This window comes from Seriola aureovittata, chromosome 18 (assembly GCF_021018895.1).
Source record: "Seriola aureovittata isolate HTS-2021-v1 ecotype China chromosome 18, ASM2101889v1, whole genome shotgun sequence".
NCBI classification, from domain to species: Eukaryota; Metazoa; Chordata; class Actinopteri; order Carangiformes; family Carangidae; genus Seriola; species Seriola aureovittata.
In genome coordinates, this window is record NC_079381.1 from 21254248 (window position 1) to 21273922 (window position 19675).

The window sequence follows — 19675 nt, forward strand, 5'->3', positions numbered from 1 at the left end:
TAGAGCATGGATACTGTCTCCTTATCTCATATGGTCAAAATAGCACATAAATGCCTTTTTGTGAGTAACACAGTGTTAGATACTCTGCAGTTTTTAATCAGGAAACTGCAGCTAGGGGTCGACTGAGTTAAAGGTTGAGACGACTGGCAGAAAGTTTTTAAATATTCTGTATTTTTCTTATTGTCAACAAAACATTTTTTTTTTTTTTTGCATTTTTGCTTAAAAGACACAAACGATTAATCGATCATCAAACAAGTTGCCGCTTATTTTTCTTTTCACCAACTAATCAATGAATCAACTAACTGTTTTGGCTCTAATTACACCATCAATTTGTACAGATGATGTAAATGTAGTTTTTGTGAATCACGTCTAGAGCTTTATCAGTCAGTTGATTAACTGATTAGTCAATTAGCAATAATTGGTTGCTCATTTCAGCCATTTTTCAAGCATAAATGCCACAAGTCTTCTTGTTCCAGCTTTTCTTTGTCCTACATCAAAGTAAACTCGACACCTTCGGTTTGGATTGCTGGTCGCACAAAAACAAGACGTCTGATGACGACATTTTGGGCCTTAGAAAATTGTAACCGGTATTTTTCAGTATTTTCAGACATTTTATAGAAAGATAATGAAAAAGAAAATAATCTGCAGTTTAATCAATACTGATAATAATAGTTAGTTACAGACAAACTGAATACATGAGGAAAATAAATCCACAGTTTTATAACCAGGAAGTTTGTTTACAATTTATTCTATAATGTGCATTTTACACATTTTTATATCCAAGGAAACAACAGTGATGCTCACTTGTTTAATGTTGCAGAATTTAAGTTCCAGGATAAATACTGAACATTGTTTTACACAACACTGTTTTTTATCACCTGGACTGAATCATCTAGAATTGAACTGAATCTAAATAAATTGATTCTGAACTTTGTGAATCAGAATCAGATTGAATCATGGGATCCATCCAGCCCGACGGTTTACTCTAATCCAGCTCATCAAATCACTTAATTTGCTTATTATGCTACATGATGCACGTGAACACAGCAGGTGTTTCAGGGATCACCGTGACAACCGTTGCCATGTGACGCTACAGTGGATGTGAAACGGTAACTGGAGCTCACTGAGTTACAAAACTATCTCAGACAGAGAAATCACATTTTTAATTCATGGCTGGACTCTGACCTTCCAGGCAACAGGACACCTGCGCCACACCGCTCTGACATGTAATAGGGCTTTCCCACAATGCACCATTCACCAAAACACTCGACACCCTTTGTTGTCGATTCTTTCAGGTGATCATTCATTCATCTGTCCATCTGCTGCGTCGCTCACCGATTCAGTTGAAATGAGATGTTTACAAATGAGTCGAGTGGAAAAAAACATACAGCTGAATGATCACCGTGCTGAGCTGCAACGGTTAGTCGAATAGTTGATCAACAGAGAAATAATTGGCAACTATTGCTAATCGATTAATTTCTCACACACTCAGTTCTTAAAGTCTGAGAAGTCGGGACAGTTAAAGCAACAAAGTCAAAAATACATATAGTTTTAGAGCGCACGTAATTGTCAGTTTTTCATCTTATCTGAAGGCCTATATAGCCTTAATGTTTATTTTTGTAGTGAACAATCGGGGCTGATGTGATAGAATATACTTTATTTTCACAATAAATATTGTGTATTTTTATAAATATCTTCAGATTCCTTTTTTTTTTCTTGGTCAGACTTCAATTTGTGTCAAACTTCACCACGCATCAAGGCATGTCTGGAAGAACCTTTTTCACTATATTCTGACATTTAATCAACCAAACGATTGATTGATGAACCATTGAATTGAGAAAATACTCAGCAGATCAATCAATAATAAAAATAACCATTAGCTGTTGCCCTATTGAACTGTAAAACTCATCCTGTGCAGCCTCTGTGAACACAATACCAAAGCTATAAAACACTATAAACTCCTGATGTAAAGATATTTTTCAGTTTGAAGCCGACATGGTCGACATGATTGAACCTGAACTCCACTTTATTAGAACAGTTTATCTTGCAGCTCGAGGCACCGTGGTGTAATGGGCAAGCAACTGATCCTCAGCTTCTGCTCTCATCTTTTTCACCTCACCTTTTGCGACATCAAGTCAGATGCAAACTGCATGTAAATTTCAGTATCCTGTGTCCTCATTCCCAACGCCCTCTCTTCACAACGGAGAGAATCTCTCTCATGATCCCCTGACTCGTCAGTTTAGGAGAAACCAACCGCCTCTGCCGGCATCAAGGTCTCATTTGCATACAGCTTTGTTTTCAGCTGTTGGGTCGCCCTGAGGGGAGCAGGTGGTAAAGCTGGAAACTTCATCGTACTGAGTTCAGATTCTCAGAAAGAGGCATACAAGCGTGTCAAAAACAAGCCAGATGATAAGTCTGCAGGTTAAAGAAACATCAGGAGAGAAACACTTCTTGTTTTGAGTTCTATAACCTTATTGGACCCACAAGAAACAAATAAAAGTGTTTATATCTTGTCCCAAATCCACACAATTTGTTTTTTTTTGTATGTAGCGTGTTCACGCTGGAAAAGTGACAAAATAAGTGAGTGCATATTCAGTGCCTCCCAGCTGTATACAACAATCATTCCTGATGATAAAATGAATTAAATTGATGCAACCTGGATCTGGATAAGCAGCTGTAAATGGATGGATTACCCAATTAAAAGTAACTTATAATTTTCATATCTTCAACGATTGATCGATTAGTTCATCAAAAAGAAATCTGAAACTATTAAAAGCAAAAGTGTCAAACATTCGGTCTTTTACAATAGTAAATTAAATATTTTCAGTGATGGACGGAAACAAAAATAAAAGCGAGAGAAAATATTTCATATTTTTGTAAATACCTTCTAAAGGCCTTGATTTAAGGAAGCTGAATTCAGTGCTCTTTAGGATAGTTTGTATTTGTGAAGTTTAATTGGCAGTGAGATACCTGAGTTGCATCTTGACAGTGTTGTTGTGTCATTTCCTGTTTGTGTTTGTGTCAATGGAGCTCTACGGCTCAGAGGAATAAGATCAATGAGGCTTTGGGTTCACACTTGTTAGTAAAATCAATTCACTGTTGTTTTTTTGTCCCTTCATGGGATTCATTGATAATAACAATAATATATAAGATCACCAGACTCAAGAAAAAGTGCTACTTACTTAAATCAACACCCACCCAAGAGCCCGAACATCATCATAATGCTTAGCAGTCAGTGACACGATGCTGGAGGAGCATGCTGTGTGAGGAATGTAGCTCAGAGAAGGGAAAGTACTCACAACACCACAGAGGGTGAATGACTGAGAGAAAGAAAGACGGAGACAGAGACGTGGACAGCATGTGTCCAGTTAACATAACATCTAACTAAGGGTAACAAGAACCGGACTTTGGCCAAGTTTGGCAGCGGTTTGCATCAATCATAGCAAAACGTCTACGCAGAGTGAAACAGGAACACACAGACATGATACAAGGATATCATCAGGATATTACCCCTGATCCCGTCCATAAATCTTAAAAACCTCCAAATTTTGCCTGAGAATCATCAGGTTTTTAAGTTTTCTTATGAATCACAGTCATCCAGTGACAGTTGTCTGGACGTCCATGGAAACACTGCAAACATGAAGTGCTAATAGCTAATTTGGCATCTTTTAATGGTGCCAATTTGCCAAAATGTAAACAAATACAAGCTAAAAAAAAAACTTGTTGTAGCCCTTGTTGTAGTAAATTTTGTTTCTTTCATAGTGGAAACCAATCTGTTCTCAGGCTGTAGATTGTGTCACAGTAATGATCATCATCATCTACAGTTGATGTCATTTGCACAGCTTTTTGCTGGCAGCAGTGAAGCCGCTCTGTACGTCAGACAATCTCTATCAGGTCTGAGCACAAACACACCTGCATACTGTACTTCATTAGCCACTGCTGTTCAAGGTATGCACGTCTATAAACCAGCACAAAGAAGTGGCATTTCCAACTAGTTGAACTGGCTATGTATGTTTCTGTGAGGTCTGGGTGACCTGGTAACATTGATAAATGATGCCAATGTAATGAATCTTCAGTCTGGTTTTGTTGTTGGATTTACTGCTGTTTTACGGTGTGAAATTAATATTTGTAGTTAGAAAATTTGTTGCATTTGTTCAGAAATCCCTTTAATGTGACTGTATGTCACGTCCTCCTGCTGGGCTGCTGAGCAAAGTAGAACTGTGACCTATTGACCCGACCGGGCGTGTGTTCACACCAAACCCAGCTCTGTGAGACAGTAGAGATTAGCCCGTGGATTTACTTCCCTTTTCAAGCCTCTAATGAAGAAAAACAACAAAGATGGAGTGGAGGAAGAATGTGGAAAACAGAAGAGTGTGCTGAGGCTGCAGAATTACTGAGTGGTTTAGTGGCTGCTGTAATAATACTTATGCTGGTTGTTAAGCCGCTCTGGGCTGGGGAGAAAAAGCCTCTCTGGCTGATCCTCTGCCCTCCACAGCCCCCGAATGCAAAGCTACAGGGTAGCACAGATCGGCCACTACACCATCACAGCCGCATGTAGCCTCAGCATCTAATGCTAATGTCATTACAGTGGGCTTAGAGGGGCGGGCTCAGTGAAGGACTTTACCATGCAGTGGTTCAGGGCTCATTTCCCAGCACTGACCCTGGCTTTTAAAACCGCCGAACCACAACGACAGCATTGTAACTGGTGGAGTTCACTGTGGTGAAGAGGCAGCCTGACACAAGTCAAAGTGTGTTCCAGGACAGACCAGTTAGCCGGCCACAGCGAGGTCTAAACCTACTTAAATCAAGCCCTAAAACAGATGGTATTTGTATCTGACTGTGTGTGTGTGTGTGTGTGTGTGTGTGTGTGCATGTGTGTGTGTTACCTTAATCTGCTGTCTGCGCAACATTGCCAGCTCCCTCATGTCCCTGAACGGCTGCAGCAGGTAGTGGTATAGCTGAGTTGTTGCCTCCAGCAGCTCTCCGTACGCCTCGTCCTCCTCAGGGTAAACCTGCAGCAGCTCCACCATGCTGTCCATGGCTTTGTGCTTGTCCAGCACCTGGGACGAAACACACACAGAGAGGAAAAGATGGAGCTGGGAAACTGGTGCATGAAAACATCCACACGGTGCAATATAGTCCACTTCAAGGAAAGACCAAAACCAACACTTAGGGCTGCGATCAATGAGTAATTTCATCATCGTTTAATCTGCAATTATTTTTTTTTTGATCTATCAATTAATCATTTAGTCTACTAAACATTAAAAAATTGTCAAACAATTTCGATCACAGCTTCACAGAGCAGAAGGCGACGACTTAAAATGTCTAAAACATTCAAAATATACAGTTTAAGAAAAGCAGCAAATTCTCACTGGAATCGGCAAATATTTGATAGTTTCACTATTATTGCTTAAAAAATGACTGAAACGATTGATTGATTGATTGACTGATTGATTGATTATCGTTTCAGTTCTACCAACATTGTCTCAGTCTGGTGGCACCACACCTGCGATTCTTACTGAACACCTAAAATTTAAACTGTAGTTGACCGACTGCAGTTTGTAGTAGAGCTTAAACAATTCATTGATTAATTGTCAGTTGGTCTTTCACTGGCTCCATCTTCTCATGTCAATATTTGCTGGTTTTCTGAAACTTCTGTGACAGTAAACTGAATATTGTTTGGTCTGTTGGTCAGACAAAACAAGACACCTGAAGACGTCAACTTGGGTTAAAGGAGATTATAAAGGGATTTTCCAACACAATTAAACAATTAATTGAGAAAGTAATCAGACTAATTGATAATGAAAGGAATTGTTGGTCGCAGTTTTTCCACTCACGCAGAAGTAAATCGTTCATTTGTTGGGGACTACTTTCAGCTGCATATTTAATGATCTAAAGAGTATTAACAGCAGCACGACTCAAAACTACAGTGCCCGTAGTCATGGTGATGAACGGACATGTCACCAAGTGTGCACTGATGCGTTTTTAAAAGTTTCTGGACAACAATGGAGGTAAATGGCACATGGCTACACAGGAAGTTCATGTTTGTGGGATAAATATGATCAGACTTCTCCTTCAAACATCCAACTGAGCAGCTGATTCCATATCAAAATGACAAACTTTATTGTCAAGTGTACAGCAATACAGCTTATTTAAAAAGATTAATTATAAATTAAAAAAATTTTAAAAAAGAGTATGATGATAGTGTTGCTAAGTTTACTGGCCAAACTGAGCTTTAGTGTGTAGTGGGGTTCTGACTATTTCACAATTACAATGTGTCCCAAACAAAAGCTCTTTTAAAGCTCAAGGGGGAAAAGAAATCGAGAGTATAAGAGTGTGAGAGAGCCTCACTGGTGTGTGTGGTCAGGAGTGATACCATAAAGTACATTGTTGGAGCGCAGTACAATGAGAATAAATTGGCCCCAACTGTTGCTGATTCATACCATATGTCCAGCCGTCCACAGACTGTTCGTTGTTCCTGAGATAAACGCTATCAAAACAGCTATTGTACACACAAACACAATTCACATCCCGGCTCTCAGAAACCAGTGGCTCCGATTTACACGGCACAATACTCCTCCTTCACTTCTGCCTCAGATAATATTGAAATGTACCACCACCCAATCTCCGCTGGATAAAGTGCTCCTCTCTCTATAGATATGAATAGAGACTCTTATATGAACTGCAGGCTGCTTTTCCGAAGCCCTCCACGTTGGGATCTGGGGTAGACACTGCACGATTCAGCTCGAACACTGCTCCTACTGTTTACCTTGGGCCTGCGTCTCCGTGGTAACCACTGACCAACTGTGCACCGACTCCCCTGCCCCTGCAGTCGCAGCCAGGCAGGAAAACCCCCGGGCTAAATGAGCCGGCTCCTGCCTGGGCACCAGCGAAGAAGAGCTTTGCTGTTTATGAGACTTTTTTTTTTTTAACTTATAAAGTTGGATTCAAACAAAACTTTTAGAGACAGAAGAACTGGAGAATTTCAGAATAAAATCACTGACACTGGACGGGCCTTTTCTTGTCTTTCACTGCTTCCTTTGAAGACACAGCAGTTCTTTTTAAATAATGCAACACTCTCATTTCCCGCTGTAACTTTATTTACATAGTCAAATCTATTTGTTGATGAGAGCCAGAGGGCCTGAGACTGCTCAGTGTGAGAGCTGCTGAGCCGGCACTTAAAAGGCAGCAGGATTACACATCTTATCGTTAAAAAGAATAAAACTATTACTCAATTAAACAAAAACAAAAATGCCAAACATTCCCAAACTGGGAGGATTTCTGCTTTTCTTTGTCGTAAGTGATTATAAACTGAATATTTTCAAGTTCTGGGCTGATGGAAGGAAAAAATAAGCAACTTCAATGAGTCAAGAATCTGTGATGGGAAATTTTTTATCTTCTTCAGACATTTTAGAAACTGAATGATATCAAGAACATAATCAGCAGATTAACTGATAATGTTGAGTCTCCGCAGGCTCAGTGTAGTGGGAGGGTAATTTAAAAAAAAATGTATTGATTTTCAGTGGAATCCTGTTATCGTTTCACAAAATAATAGTTTCCAATCAAACATTTGTTACTGAATGTTGTCAGGAAACGACCATCCAGAGATCCAGTCTACAGCCAAAGGCAACATACAGACTCCTAGACACCGTTTACTTTGAACTGCCTCTTAATATTTTACATACTTTATCTTTCATATTATTATTATAGAGCAGAAACGATGAGCTGCTGAATCGATGGGTTGATCAACACAAAATGATTCTGCAACTATTTTGATAAACGTTTACTTGTTTCAGTAATTTTTTATTTTTTTAAAGGAAGAATGCACAACGTTCACTAATCTCTGCTCCTCCATTATGATGATTTGATGCTTTTAGACTGAAAATCTTTCAGGTTTGAACTGCTGGTTCAACAAAAATAAAAGGAATCTGAGGACGTCATCTTGGTCTCAGAGAAATTGTGAGTGGGATTCTTTTATTTTACAAATTTTTGACATTTCCTACACTAAAGGATGAATCAATTCATTTTTATTGTACAATTTTTGTTACTTTACTTCCTGGTGATTTCATGGCCCTGACTTTTATTAGTATTTAATTTAATAAAAGCAGCAAATTTGGTCTCATACTGAACTTGATCTTGAATTTAAAAATTGGCAAAATAAAGGAGTGAGTTTAACATTAAATGTACTTATCTCTCACTTCAAACTTACTTGAAAGATGTGATCAAAAAAAATAAATGTTCTTGTTCTAAATTTAGCTGTTCTACATACAGAAAGAACGCCAATGTGTAATGAGAACATAATTACAGGACGTTCTGAGCGATATGAGTTTCAGCCCTGTCATCAGGACCGACTCTTCCAGTTTGTCGGTGCTAAATCTGCTCTGTCTCGTTGGAGTACTTCTCTCTGTCTGTCTGAAATATCTGACAGGAGGAACACGCCTCGACTGGGATCTGAGCAGACGCTCTGTTTAAAAGCTCATTTGAAGCTGAACGCTATTTAAGAGCCGCGAAAAAACAAAGCAAAGTCTAAAAAGGGAAATCTCCCTCAGAAATACAACTCAATGACAAGGTTCTCTGCAGAGCTGTCACCACCTTTGAATCAAATGAACTCAGACCTGCAGCCACAAATCGTTTAGACTAATGTGGTTTGATTGTGTACAGTGGTTACACTGATGATGATCAGCATGAGCACTGTGACCAGTCTGCGGCAGTACAGACGCAGCAGGGTGTGATGAAGTGTTTGTTCATTCCTCCCTTAAACATCATGAACATTTTCTGCGACTTGTGCCACAGTAAACCTTCTGTCGGTTCAGACCAGACGTGGTTTGTCCTTCCTCAGATCACTGTCAGCAGACACCCACCACTGCTGACCAGGAGGACACCACCAGCCTCGAGGTGCTCTGACCTCGCGTGACCTCGTGTTACCATAACGATCTGGCTCCTGTCAAAGTCACTCAGGTCTTTACACCTGCACATTTCTCCTGCATGCAAGACACTGACTACAAGAACCAATTGTTCACTTAGAGTCAACAGATTAACCTATGATGAAAATAATTACTGCAATAATTAATGTTAATTGGCAGCTTTTAAATGCCAGGTTTAGATTGCACTCACACCCTTATGTTTGATAGCAAACACTGAGGTGCAAGGCATCAGTTTAGTTAATGTTTCATCAGTTTTCATAGATTTTACATTATCATTACAACAAAGAAAAGAGCAGAGCCATTAACGTGTAACTATTAGCTTACAACGTGTCAGATTTACTGTAGGTAACCTGTTTTTCTTTAACAACAGACCACAGATAAGGAAAATATTGTAAGTCTGCGGTGAATGATTGACAGATGTTTGCCCCACATCTGATGAGTGTTGTCCACACTCAGTCCTTCTGCATATTTGGCCCAGTTATCATCACACATCACGGGGTCTGGAGAGTGAGGCTGCATCATGTGAAAGGCTGTGGTGAGGGCACAGCAGTGATTCTCCACCTGCTCCGTGCACACCAAACAACCAGGCCAGGCTCTGGATGACTTCCCACAGCACATGAGGTGCTTTAGATAGCTTGTTTTATTCCATTAACAGATATTCAGTTAACTCTTATATGAAACCAGGACATTTTGGGCTGTTTTGCTTTAACGGCTATCATTGCTGTAACTGTAACTTAAAGGTGAAATATAGTAAAACTCTCATTTAGAAGTAAAACATTCATGTGTCCTCCTTTTCTTCTTCTCTCCACGTGCTCGACTCTGGCCTCCTAACCACTGGGTCCAGGTCAGCGCTCTGCTTATTACATTACCTACAGTCAAGGTTTATCAAGCATGGACTTAGTGACTGGGAAAATGGAAGCACGTGCAATCTAATAAAACTGCCTTGTAATAAACACTAGCTCTGTTGTTGTTGTTGTTGACACCATGGCAGAGTGGTGTTGATTAAAGCCTGTGGTAACTTCAGAGGCTGTAGTTGTTAGCGGTTGAGCTGGTTTGCATTATATTATGATGTGTTTCTAATTTGGAGTTTGTTCTTCCATTTATGTAAAGAGCATGGACCAAATATTAAAAAACACACTTCAAAACCAACTGCCTTTTACGGGACATGAAGACGGTTTTGTCTCTGCTGCTTTCCAAGGCTGCAGCTAATAATTATTTTCCATTTACAGTTAATCAACTAATCATTTTGTAGATAATAACGACAATTGGACATCATCACTTCCCAGAGCCCAAGAAGACATCTTCAAATTGCTTTTTCTTTGTCTGACCAACAGTTCAAAACAAAAAACAGCAAATCCTCACATTTGAGAAACAACTGAATAATTTTCTGCTAATAAACAAATAGATTAATTGACTCATCTGAGCTTTACTACCGTTTATGATTTGAGCCATTTTCAACACCACTGTGACGTCCTCACATGCAGACAGTCACATTACTTGACCTCTCTTATCTTCTTTGTTTTGACATATTTTCCCAGCCGCAAAAACAATCCAGGAAACTCCCCACTGACTAACCGCAAGATCCTACATTTTCTACACTGAATTCAGCCAAATCTGTGTGTAATTTTGATAAAACTGAGCGGAACAAAACGGTCACAATCTCCTTTAAAAGATGTGTGCAAGAAGAGCTCTGTTACATTCACCGGCCAAGTCATTTTATTAGGTACACCTGTACAGTCCTCATTTACTTAGAATGGTCAGTAATAAACATATACATAATATTTCCCTGACTGTCAATCAGACGTGAACAAAAAATGAACTTTCTGGCTGAGCTGTTTTGTTGGATTGCATCAGATTTTACCGGCGTACCTAATAAAGTGGCCTCTGAGTGTGTGAGTGAGACATTATGTCATTAAAATAATTTCTTCCTGGTTGGACCGAGCCCTTCCCCAGCTGTTTGTGCTTTGTGTGTCAATCTGTCGAACAACGCAACAAAGAAGGTGAAAGACTTTGGCTGAGGCTTTGTCTCCTCTCAAACACACACTGGTCATGACCTTGGTTTTATTTAGACTTCATAGCAGTGTCCACAATGCTCTAGTCGGGTTTGTCGCTCACTCATCTTGTCTGATCTAACAACCAGGTAACATATGACACATGTGCTACAAACAAAAATGAAAATATAAGGCAGCATCTCACATGCTTGTTGAGCTACTTATATGTCTTCAGCTATGTGGACTAACACTGGAACAGCCTCAACAGCTGTGGTGGTGACACGTCATTTCTGGGACTCCACCTCTAATTGTTCTCCCATGTTTCTGTGCAACTCCCTTCAAACTGCTCAGCCAACTGGAGTGTGATGTCTGGCCAGACCCGCTCATATTACAGGCCTGTGAACGTGCAGCAACAGATGGTTTATCACAGGAGGAGGGGTGGGGGGGTTGGGGGGGTCAAAGGAAGAGGAGGAGAATGAGCCGACCATGAGGCATAATTATACTCTGGAAACTACATTCTGTATGGGACCAGTCTCAGGGTTTCTGCTGCCACCAAGTTACACTTAAGACATTTTAATCACATTAGAAAGTAATTTAACACCCTTTTCATGATCACACTGGACAAAGTATGAAAAGGTATATGTATGTAATGTAAACCAGCAGAACCAGCCTTGAATTGTTGTATTTTTAAATCCATATCACATTTTTTTATCAATACTCCTTGCTACAACTTATTTGTATTTACATTGTTGATTAATCTGCAAATTATTTCTTAGACAATAATATTCAATCTATAATATGTGCCATTTATAGTTTCTCACATCCCAAAGTGACATCTTCAGCTGTCTTGTTTTATCTGACCAACTGCTGAGTAGCAAAAAAAATGGATGAATGAATGGATGGATGCATCTTACAATAAAAACATTATTCATTTATGGTGCATACATGAGTTTTGCACAAGGTCAGAGGTCTAGAAAAACAGTACTGCAGATTTTCTAGTCATTTTTTGCTAAAATCATATGCAAAAACATTTTTAAACTAATGTTTTTAATGTTTTTTGGGGAAACTGAAATACGTGTTTGTAAAGAGTGTATATGTGGTTTTATAAACTCACTAAAAATCATTTACCAAAGACTTCACATCCTTGGTTCATACACCAAACATCTTCTCTTCAAACTACATGAATAAAGATGATAAATTTCACCTCTTGCATGCGTCTCTTGGTCCTCTCCAGCGCATCTTCGTAGCCTTTCTGCCTCAGCTCACTCAGGCTCTCGTAGTACTCCTCCGTGTCGTCGCTCTCGGAGAAAAGCACCTGTGAGAGGATCTTCCAGCCGCAGGTGTCCAGGGCATGACCCAGGTACACCTGCAGCTGGTAGCACAGGGCCTCCGTCTCCCGCGGTGACATCCCGGGTGCACCGAAGAGCACTGTCCACACTCCGTACTGCTCCTCCGGGAAAGACGGTAAACATGGCTCTAGGTCCGAGTTGACGGCGCACAGCTGGAGGTGGGCTGCCCTCAGGTCCTGAAAGGAGAACAGCCCGGCCCAGCTGAAGTCCTCGCGGCCGCTGTTCTCACGGTCCCCTGGGTCTGAATCATCCGGAGACAGGAGGGCATCCACGGGGTCCAGGATCTCGATATCTATAACCTTGGGTGTCACAATATCCCAGGATCCCGATGTATGGCTGATACACTCTAAAGTCTGTGAACCCCCGACTTTTAAACCCTTCATATCCGTTGTGGGTTTTCCTTTGGGGACGGAGTGTGGTCTAACTTTGCCCGCTTGGCAGACTTCATCTTTTCTCGACGTGTGTTTTTCTGCCACCGAGGCACCGGGGGCTGGAGGCGCAGTGGCGGCGGGGCTACAGTCGAGGAGCGGGTCAAGGAAATTGGCCCGTCTCTGCACGGTTCTGTTGTGGCAGGTTATGGCGAACTTCCCCTCGATGTCGTTCCAGGCCACAATAAAAGCAAATTTGTGCCTCTCTTTTTCGTCGAAGACCCGGGGTCGGACGGACACCCATCCGGACTCCAAGTTGTCCTCCATGGTGAATGACATCTCATCCAGCCAGTAAAAAAAGACGAGTAGATTAACGGTTAGCTAGCAAAAAAAAAAAAAATCAATTCGGATGTCGACGCTAAAGGCTTCAGCTAGCCAGCTAACGGTCGGGGCCAGCTAGAAAAGTGAAATCCGCCGGAGCAGAAACGAACAAACCGGGGAAAAATAAAACGGTGAAACAAAGGATTTCCAGCTTTGTTTACCCAGCTGTGTGCGAGCGGGCGAAAGCGCAGCTAACGTCGTTATCCGTCCGGAGCGTCGGGTTCGGGATCCAGACATGAAGAAGTTCACCGGACGTCGCGGTGTAAACGCAGCGGGAGAGTCGGCTTCATTTCGGGGCATATAACGTCAGTTGTCATGGCACCTGCCAGCTCACCTGCCCGACGCCGGCGCTCGGTAACAACAATAATCGTGAACTGTGCAGTTCTTTGTCCGCGAGCAGACAATGCGGCCGCGCGCTGTCACGTGTGAGCTTCTGTTTACAAGCAGTCAAGGTGCGTGCGTGTTTGTCAAATCCGGGGAGGGATTTCACTGCTGCACCCTGCCCCCTCCGTTCAGATGCTGCCTTCAGGCCCATGATGAAAATCGGAAGTGCGAAGTTTCTTGAAATTTACGAGAATTACGTTTGCTGTAGCTTTATAAAGTACCATAAAAGACAATATAGCTTCTCTGACAAAAAATATAATATAAGTCATATTAGGAGACTGTGCTACTCTTCACAACTCCTACACAGCAGTATTATGGAGGTAGATTTATCTCAATATAAATTGTGTGAACAGACAAACTAGGGGCTCTTTCAGGACTGACATACGCAACAGTTAATACCCATACCTCCATATTTTCCGAAACGGATAGATGTATGAATAAATTTGGAAGCAGTATTCCAATACTACTACCACTTTTGGTTTAATAATTACATTAGAGGACTGGTAGAAACATTATCAATGATCAGCCTGAGGTCTAGATGGAGACAATTATATTAAATGTAACAAGGGCAGATGGGTGGGGATTGATTCTTGTGGCCACACCCACATAAAATAGGCCTGTCTCTGTGGCGCAATCGGTTAGCGCGTTCGGCTGTTAACCGAAAGGTTGGTGGTTCAAGCCCACCCAGGGACGTTTTACGTTAACAAGGACATATCATCTAAATGGAAAACCTACTCTCTGTTGGGAGAGGAAAGGATTAAAAAAAACTAAGGGCAGAACTAAAGATGTGAAAGAATGAATGAAAAACATTATCACTGGTGATATATACTCAACGCTACACACCCATAACTTTGACAAGTCTAAATGAGAAGACTTCCAAAACTCAGTCTGAGGTCTAGAAGGAAAAAAATTATAGTAAACATAACAGATGCCGGTGGGTGGGGATTGATGGTCGTGGCCACACCCTCATAAAGTAGACCTGTCTCCGTGGCGCAATCGGTTAGCGTGTTCAGCTGTTAACCGAAAGGTTGGTGGTTCAAGCCCACCCAGGGACGTTTTACTGTTTGATTAACAAGGATACATCATATAAATGGAAAACCTACTTTCTGTGGGGCATGGGAAGGGTTAAAGAAACTAAGAGCAGAGCTATGGATTCGAAAGAAGGAATAGGAAACATTTCCATAGATGACATACACGACATTACACACCCATATCTCTCTCAAGTCTAAAAGAGAAGATTTCCAAAATGGAATCTGAGGTCTAGAAGGAAAAAAATTATAGTAAACATAACAGATGCCGGTGGCTGGGGATTGATGGTCGTGGCCACACCCACATAAAGTAGACCTGTCTCTGTGGCGCAATCGGTTAGCGCGTTCGGCTGTTAACCGAAAGGTTGGTGGTTCAAGCCCACCCAGGGACGTTTTATCCGTTTCATTACCAGGATACATCATCTAAATGAAAAACCTACTTTCTGTGGGGCGAGGGAATGGTTAGAGAAACTAAGAGCAGAGCTATATATTTGAAAGAATGAATGAAAAACATTTTCACTGGTGATATACACAATGCTACACACCCATAACTTTGACAAGTCTAAATGAGAAGACTTCCAAAACTGAGTCTGAAGTCTAGATGGAAAAAAATTATAGTAAACATAACAGATGCCGGTGGGTGGGGATTGATGCTCAAGGCCACTCGGTTAACGCGTTCGGCTGCTACACACCCATACCTTTCTCAAGTCTAAAGGAGAAGATTTCCAAAATGGAGTCTGAGGTATAGAAGGAAAGAAATTTTAGCAAACATAACAGATGCCGGTGGGTGGGGATTGACGGTCGAGGCCACACCCACATAGACCTGTCTCTGTGGCGCAATCGGTTAGCGCGTTCGGCTGTTAACCGAAAGGTTGGTGGTTCAAGCCCACCCAGGGACGTTTTACAGTTTGATTAACAAGGATACATCATATAAATGGAAAACCTACTCTCTGTGGGGCGAGGGAAGGGTTAAAGAAACTAAGAGCAGAGCTATGCATTTGAAAGAAGGAATAGGAAAGATGACATACCCGACATTACACACCCATAACTTTGACAAGTCTAAATGAGAAGACTTCCAAAACTGAGTCTGAGGTCTAGATGGAAAAAAATTATAGTAAACATAACAGATGCCGGTGGGTGGGGATTGATGCTCAAGGCCACACCCACATAAAACAGAGCTGTCTCTGTGGCGCAATCGGTTAACGCGTTCGGCTGCTACACACCCATACCTTTCTCAAGTCTAAATGAGAAGTTTTCCAAAACGGAGTCTGAGGTCTAGAAGGAAAAACTTTATAGCAAACATAACAGATGCCGGTGGATGGGGATTGATGCTCGTGGCCACACCCACACAAAGCAGACCTGTCTCTGTGGCGCAATCGGTTAGCGCGTTCGGCTGTTAACCGAAAGGTTGTTGGTTCAAGCCCACCTGGGGACGTTTTACAGTTTGATTAACAAGGATACATCATATAAATGGAAAACCTACTTTCTGTGGGGCGAGGTAAGGGTTAAAGAAACTAAGAGCAGGGCTATGGATTTGAAAGAAGGAATAGGAAACATTACAATAGATGACATACCCGACATTACACACCCATACCTTTCTCAAGTCTAAAGGAGAAGATTTCCAAAACGGAGTCTGAGGTCTAGAAGGAAAAAAATTATAGTAAACATAACAGATGCCGGTGGGTGGGGATTGATTATCAAGGCCACACCCCCTTGAAGCAGACCTGTCTCTGTGGCGCAATCGGTTAGCGCGTTCGGCTGTTAACCGAAAGGTTGGTGGTTCAAGCCCACCCAGGGACGTTTTATCCGTTTCATTACCAGGATACATCATCTAAATGAAAAACCTACTTTCTGTGGGGCGAGGGAATGGTTAGAGAAACTAAGAGCAGAGCTATATATTTGAAAGAATGAATGAAAAACATTTTCACTGGTGATATACACAATGCTACACACCCATAACTTTGACAAGTCTAAATGAGAAGACTTCCAAAACTGAGTCTGAAGTCTAGATGGAAAAAAATTATAGTAAACATAACAGATGCCGGTGGGTGGGGATTGATGCTCAAGGCCACTCGGTTAACGCGTTCGGCTGCTACACACCCATACCTTTCTCAAGTCTAAAGGAGAAGATTTCCAAAATGGAGTCTGAGGTATAGAAGGAAAGAAATTTTAGCAAACATAACAGATGCCGGTGGGTGGGGATTGAGGGTCGAGGCCACACCCACATAGACCTGTCTCTGTGGCGCAATCGGTTAGCGCGTTCGGCTGTTAACCGAAAGGTTGGTGGTTCAAGCCCACCCAGGGACGTTTTACATTAACAAGGACATATCATCTAAATGGAAAACCTACTCTCTTTTGGGAGAGGAAAGGGTTAAAGAAACTAAGAGCAGAGCTATGCATTTGAAAGAAGGAATAGGAAAGATGACATACCCGACATTACACACCCATAACTTTGACAAGTCTAAATGAGAAGACTTCCAAAACTGAGTCTGAGGTCTAGATGGAAAAAAATTATAGTAAACATAACAGATGCCGGTGGGTGGGGATTGATGCTCAAGGCCACACCCACATAAAACAGAGCTGTCTCTGTGGCGCAATCGGTTAACGCGTTCGGCTGCTACACACCCATACCTTTCTCAAGTCTAAATGAGAAGTTTTCCAAAACGGAGTCTGAGGTCTAGAAGGAAAAACTTTATAGCAAACATAACAGATGCAGGTGGGTGGGGATTGATTATCAAGGCCACACCCACATAAAACAGAGCTGTCTCTGTGGCGCAATCGGTTAGCGTGTTCAGCTGTTAACCGAAAGGTTGGTGGTTCAAGCCCACCCAGGGACGTTTTACATTAACAAGGACATATCATCTAAATGGAAAACCTACTCTCTGTGGGGCGAGGGAATGGTTAGAGAAACTAAGAGCAGAGCTATATATTTGAAAGAATGAATGAAAAACATTATCACTGGTGATATATACTCAACGCTACACACCCATACCTTTCTCAAGTCTAAAGGAGAAGTTTTCCAAAACGGAGTCTGAGGTCTAGAAGGAAAAAAATTATAGTAAACATAACAGATGCCGGTGGATGGGGATTGATGCTCAAGGCCACACCCACATAGACCTGTCTCTGTGGCGCAATCGGTTAGCGCGTTCGGCTGTTAACCGAAAGGTTGGTTGTTCAAGCCCACCCAGGGACGTTTTACAGTTGAAACAGATGGAAAAAAATTATAGTAAACATAACAGATGCCGGTGGTGGGGATTGATGCTCAAGGCCACTCGGTTAACGCGTTCGGCTGCTACACACCCATACCTTTCTCAAGTCTAAAGGAGAAGATTTCCAAAACGGAGTCTGAGGTCTAGAAGGAAAAAAATTATAGTAAACATAACAGATGCCGGTGGGTGGGGATTGATTATCAAGGCCACACCCCCTTGAAGCAGACCTGTCTCTGTGGCGCAATCGGTTAGCGCGTTCGGCTGTTAACCGAAAGGTTGGTGGTTCAAGCCCACCCAGGGACGTTTTACAGTTTGATTAACAAGGATACATCATATAAATGGAAAACCTACTCTCTGTGGGGCGAGGGAAGGGTTAAAGAAACTAAGAGCAGAGCTATGGATTCCAAAGAAGGAATAGGAAACATTTCCATAGATAACATACCCGACATTACACACCCATATCTCTCTCAAGTCTAAAGGAGAAGATTTCCAAAACGGAATTTGAGGTCTAGAAGGAAAAAAATTATAGTAAACATAACAGATGCCGGTGGGTGGGGATTGATGCTCAAGGCCACACCCACATAAAACAGAGCTGTCTCTGTGGAGCAATCGGTTAACGCGTTCGGCTGCTACACACCCATACCTTTCTCAAGTCTAAAGGAGAAGATTTCCAAAATGGAGTCTGAGGTCTAGAAGTTAAAAAATTATAGCAAACATAACAGATGCAGGTGGGTGGGGATTGACGGTCGAGGCCACACCCACGTAAAGCAGACCTGTCTCTGTGGCGCAATCGGTTACCGCGTTCGGCTGTTAACCGAAAGGTTGGTTGTTCAAGCCCACCCAGGGAGGTTTTATGTTAACAAGGACATATCATCTAAATGGAAAACTTACTCTCTGTTGGGAGAGGAAATGGTTAAAAAAAAACTACGAGCAGAACTAAAGATGTGAAAGAATGAATGAAAAACATTATCACTGGTGATATACTCAACACTACACACCCATAACTTTGACAAGTCTAAATGAGAAGACTTCCAAAACTGAGTCTGAGGTCTAGAAGTAAAAAAATTATAGTAAACATAACAGATGCCGGTGGGTGGGGATTGAAGGTCGTGGCCACACCCACCTAAAGTAGACCTGTCTCTGTGGCGCAATCGGTTAGCGCGTTCGGCTGTTAACCGAAAGGTTGGTGGTTCAAGCCCACCCAGGGACGTTTTACAGTTGGAACAGATGGAAAAAAATTATAGTAAACATAACAGATGCCGGTGGGTGGGGATTGATGCTCAAGGCCACACCCACATAAAACAGAGCTGTCTCTGTGGCGCAATGGGTTAACGCGTTCGGCTGCTACACACCCATACCTTTCTCAAGTCTAAAGGAGAAGTTTTCCAAAACGGAGTCTGAGGTCTAGAAGGAAAAACTTTATAGCAAACATAACAGATGCCGGTGGATGGGGATTGATGGTCGTGGCCACACCCACACAAAGTAGACCTGTCTCTGTGGCGCAATCGGTTAGCGCGTTCGGCTGTTAACCGAAAGGTTGGTGTTTCAAGCCCACCTGGGGACGTTTTACAGTTTGATTAACAAGGATACATCATATAAATGGAAAACCTACTTTCTGTGGGGCGAGGGAAGGGTTAAAGAAACTAAGAGCAGGGCTATGGATTTGAAAGAAGGAATAGGAAACATTACAATAGATGACATACCCGACATTACACACCCATACCTTTCTCAAGTCTAAAGGAGAAGATTTCCAAAACGGAGTCTGAGGTCTAGAAGGAAAAAAATTATAGTAAACATAACAGATAACGGTGGGTGGGGATTGATTATCAAGGCCACACCCCCTTGAAGCAGACCTGTCTCTGTGGCGCAATCGGTTAGCGCGTTCGGCTGTTAACCGAAAGGTTGGTGGTTCAAGCCCACCCAGGGACGTTTTACACTTCCATTAACAAGGATACAGCAACTTAATCAAATGGGAGAGGAAATGCAGTGAAATAACTAAGAGCAGAACTAAAGATGTGAAAGAACGAATGAAAAACATTAT

The 19675-nt window shown here is 41.9% G+C and overlaps 1 protein-coding gene and 13 non-coding genes across 14 annotated transcripts in view; 13 read left to right on the forward strand and 1 right to left on the reverse strand.

Annotated features, from left to right (window-relative positions):
• The window catches only part of jmy (junction mediating and regulatory protein, p53 cofactor), a 27362-nt gene extending 13879 nt beyond the window's left edge, over window positions 1-13483 (reverse strand). Inside the window, exons 1-2 of the mRNA XM_056403050.1 lie at window positions 12120-13483; window positions 4887-5060 (exon numbers count right to left, since the gene is read on the reverse strand). Coding sequence (XP_056259025.1) covers window positions 4887-5060; window positions 12120-12971 — 1026 coding nt within the window. The 5' untranslated portion in view covers window positions 12972-13483. The remainder of the gene's footprint in view (window positions 1-4886; window positions 5061-12119) is intronic.
• Window positions 13484-14016: 533 nt separating this feature from the next.
• On the forward strand, window positions 14017-14090 carry trnan-guu (transfer RNA asparagine (anticodon GUU)). The gene has a single exon. It is a non-coding gene; the product is annotated as a tRNA-Asn (tRNA).
• Window positions 14091-14378: 288 nt separating this feature from the next.
• Window positions 14379-14452, forward strand: trnan-guu (transfer RNA asparagine (anticodon GUU)). Its single transcript has one exon. It is a non-coding gene; the product is annotated as a tRNA-Asn (tRNA).
• Window positions 14453-14743: 291 nt separating this feature from the next.
• trnan-guu (transfer RNA asparagine (anticodon GUU)) lies at window positions 14744-14817 on the forward strand. Its single transcript has one exon. It is a non-coding gene; the product is annotated as a tRNA-Asn (tRNA).
• A 433-nt stretch (window positions 14818-15250) lies between these two features.
• trnan-guu (transfer RNA asparagine (anticodon GUU)) lies at window positions 15251-15324 on the forward strand. Its single transcript has one exon. It is a non-coding gene; the product is annotated as a tRNA-Asn (tRNA).
• Window positions 15325-15786: 462 nt separating this feature from the next.
• On the forward strand, window positions 15787-15860 carry trnan-guu (transfer RNA asparagine (anticodon GUU)). The gene has a single exon. It is a non-coding gene; the product is annotated as a tRNA-Asn (tRNA).
• Window positions 15861-16151: 291 nt separating this feature from the next.
• Window positions 16152-16225, forward strand: trnan-guu (transfer RNA asparagine (anticodon GUU)). The gene has a single exon. It is a non-coding gene; the product is annotated as a tRNA-Asn (tRNA).
• Window positions 16226-16658: 433 nt separating this feature from the next.
• Window positions 16659-16732, forward strand: trnan-guu (transfer RNA asparagine (anticodon GUU)). The gene has a single exon. It is a non-coding gene; the product is annotated as a tRNA-Asn (tRNA).
• A 456-nt stretch (window positions 16733-17188) lies between these two features.
• Window positions 17189-17262, forward strand: trnan-guu (transfer RNA asparagine (anticodon GUU)). Its single transcript has one exon. It is a non-coding gene; the product is annotated as a tRNA-Asn (tRNA).
• A 282-nt stretch (window positions 17263-17544) lies between these two features.
• trnan-guu (transfer RNA asparagine (anticodon GUU)) lies at window positions 17545-17618 on the forward strand. Its single transcript has one exon. It is a non-coding gene; the product is annotated as a tRNA-Asn (tRNA).
• A 245-nt stretch (window positions 17619-17863) lies between these two features.
• trnan-guu (transfer RNA asparagine (anticodon GUU)) lies at window positions 17864-17937 on the forward strand. Its single transcript has one exon. It is a non-coding gene; the product is annotated as a tRNA-Asn (tRNA).
• An 833-nt stretch (window positions 17938-18770) lies between these two features.
• On the forward strand, window positions 18771-18844 carry trnan-guu (transfer RNA asparagine (anticodon GUU)). Its single transcript has one exon. It is a non-coding gene; the product is annotated as a tRNA-Asn (tRNA).
• Window positions 18845-19124: 280 nt separating this feature from the next.
• On the forward strand, window positions 19125-19198 carry trnan-guu (transfer RNA asparagine (anticodon GUU)). Its single transcript has one exon. It is a non-coding gene; the product is annotated as a tRNA-Asn (tRNA).
• A 291-nt stretch (window positions 19199-19489) lies between these two features.
• Window positions 19490-19563, forward strand: trnan-guu (transfer RNA asparagine (anticodon GUU)). The gene has a single exon. It is a non-coding gene; the product is annotated as a tRNA-Asn (tRNA).
• Window positions 19564-19675: the final 112 nt, after the last annotated feature.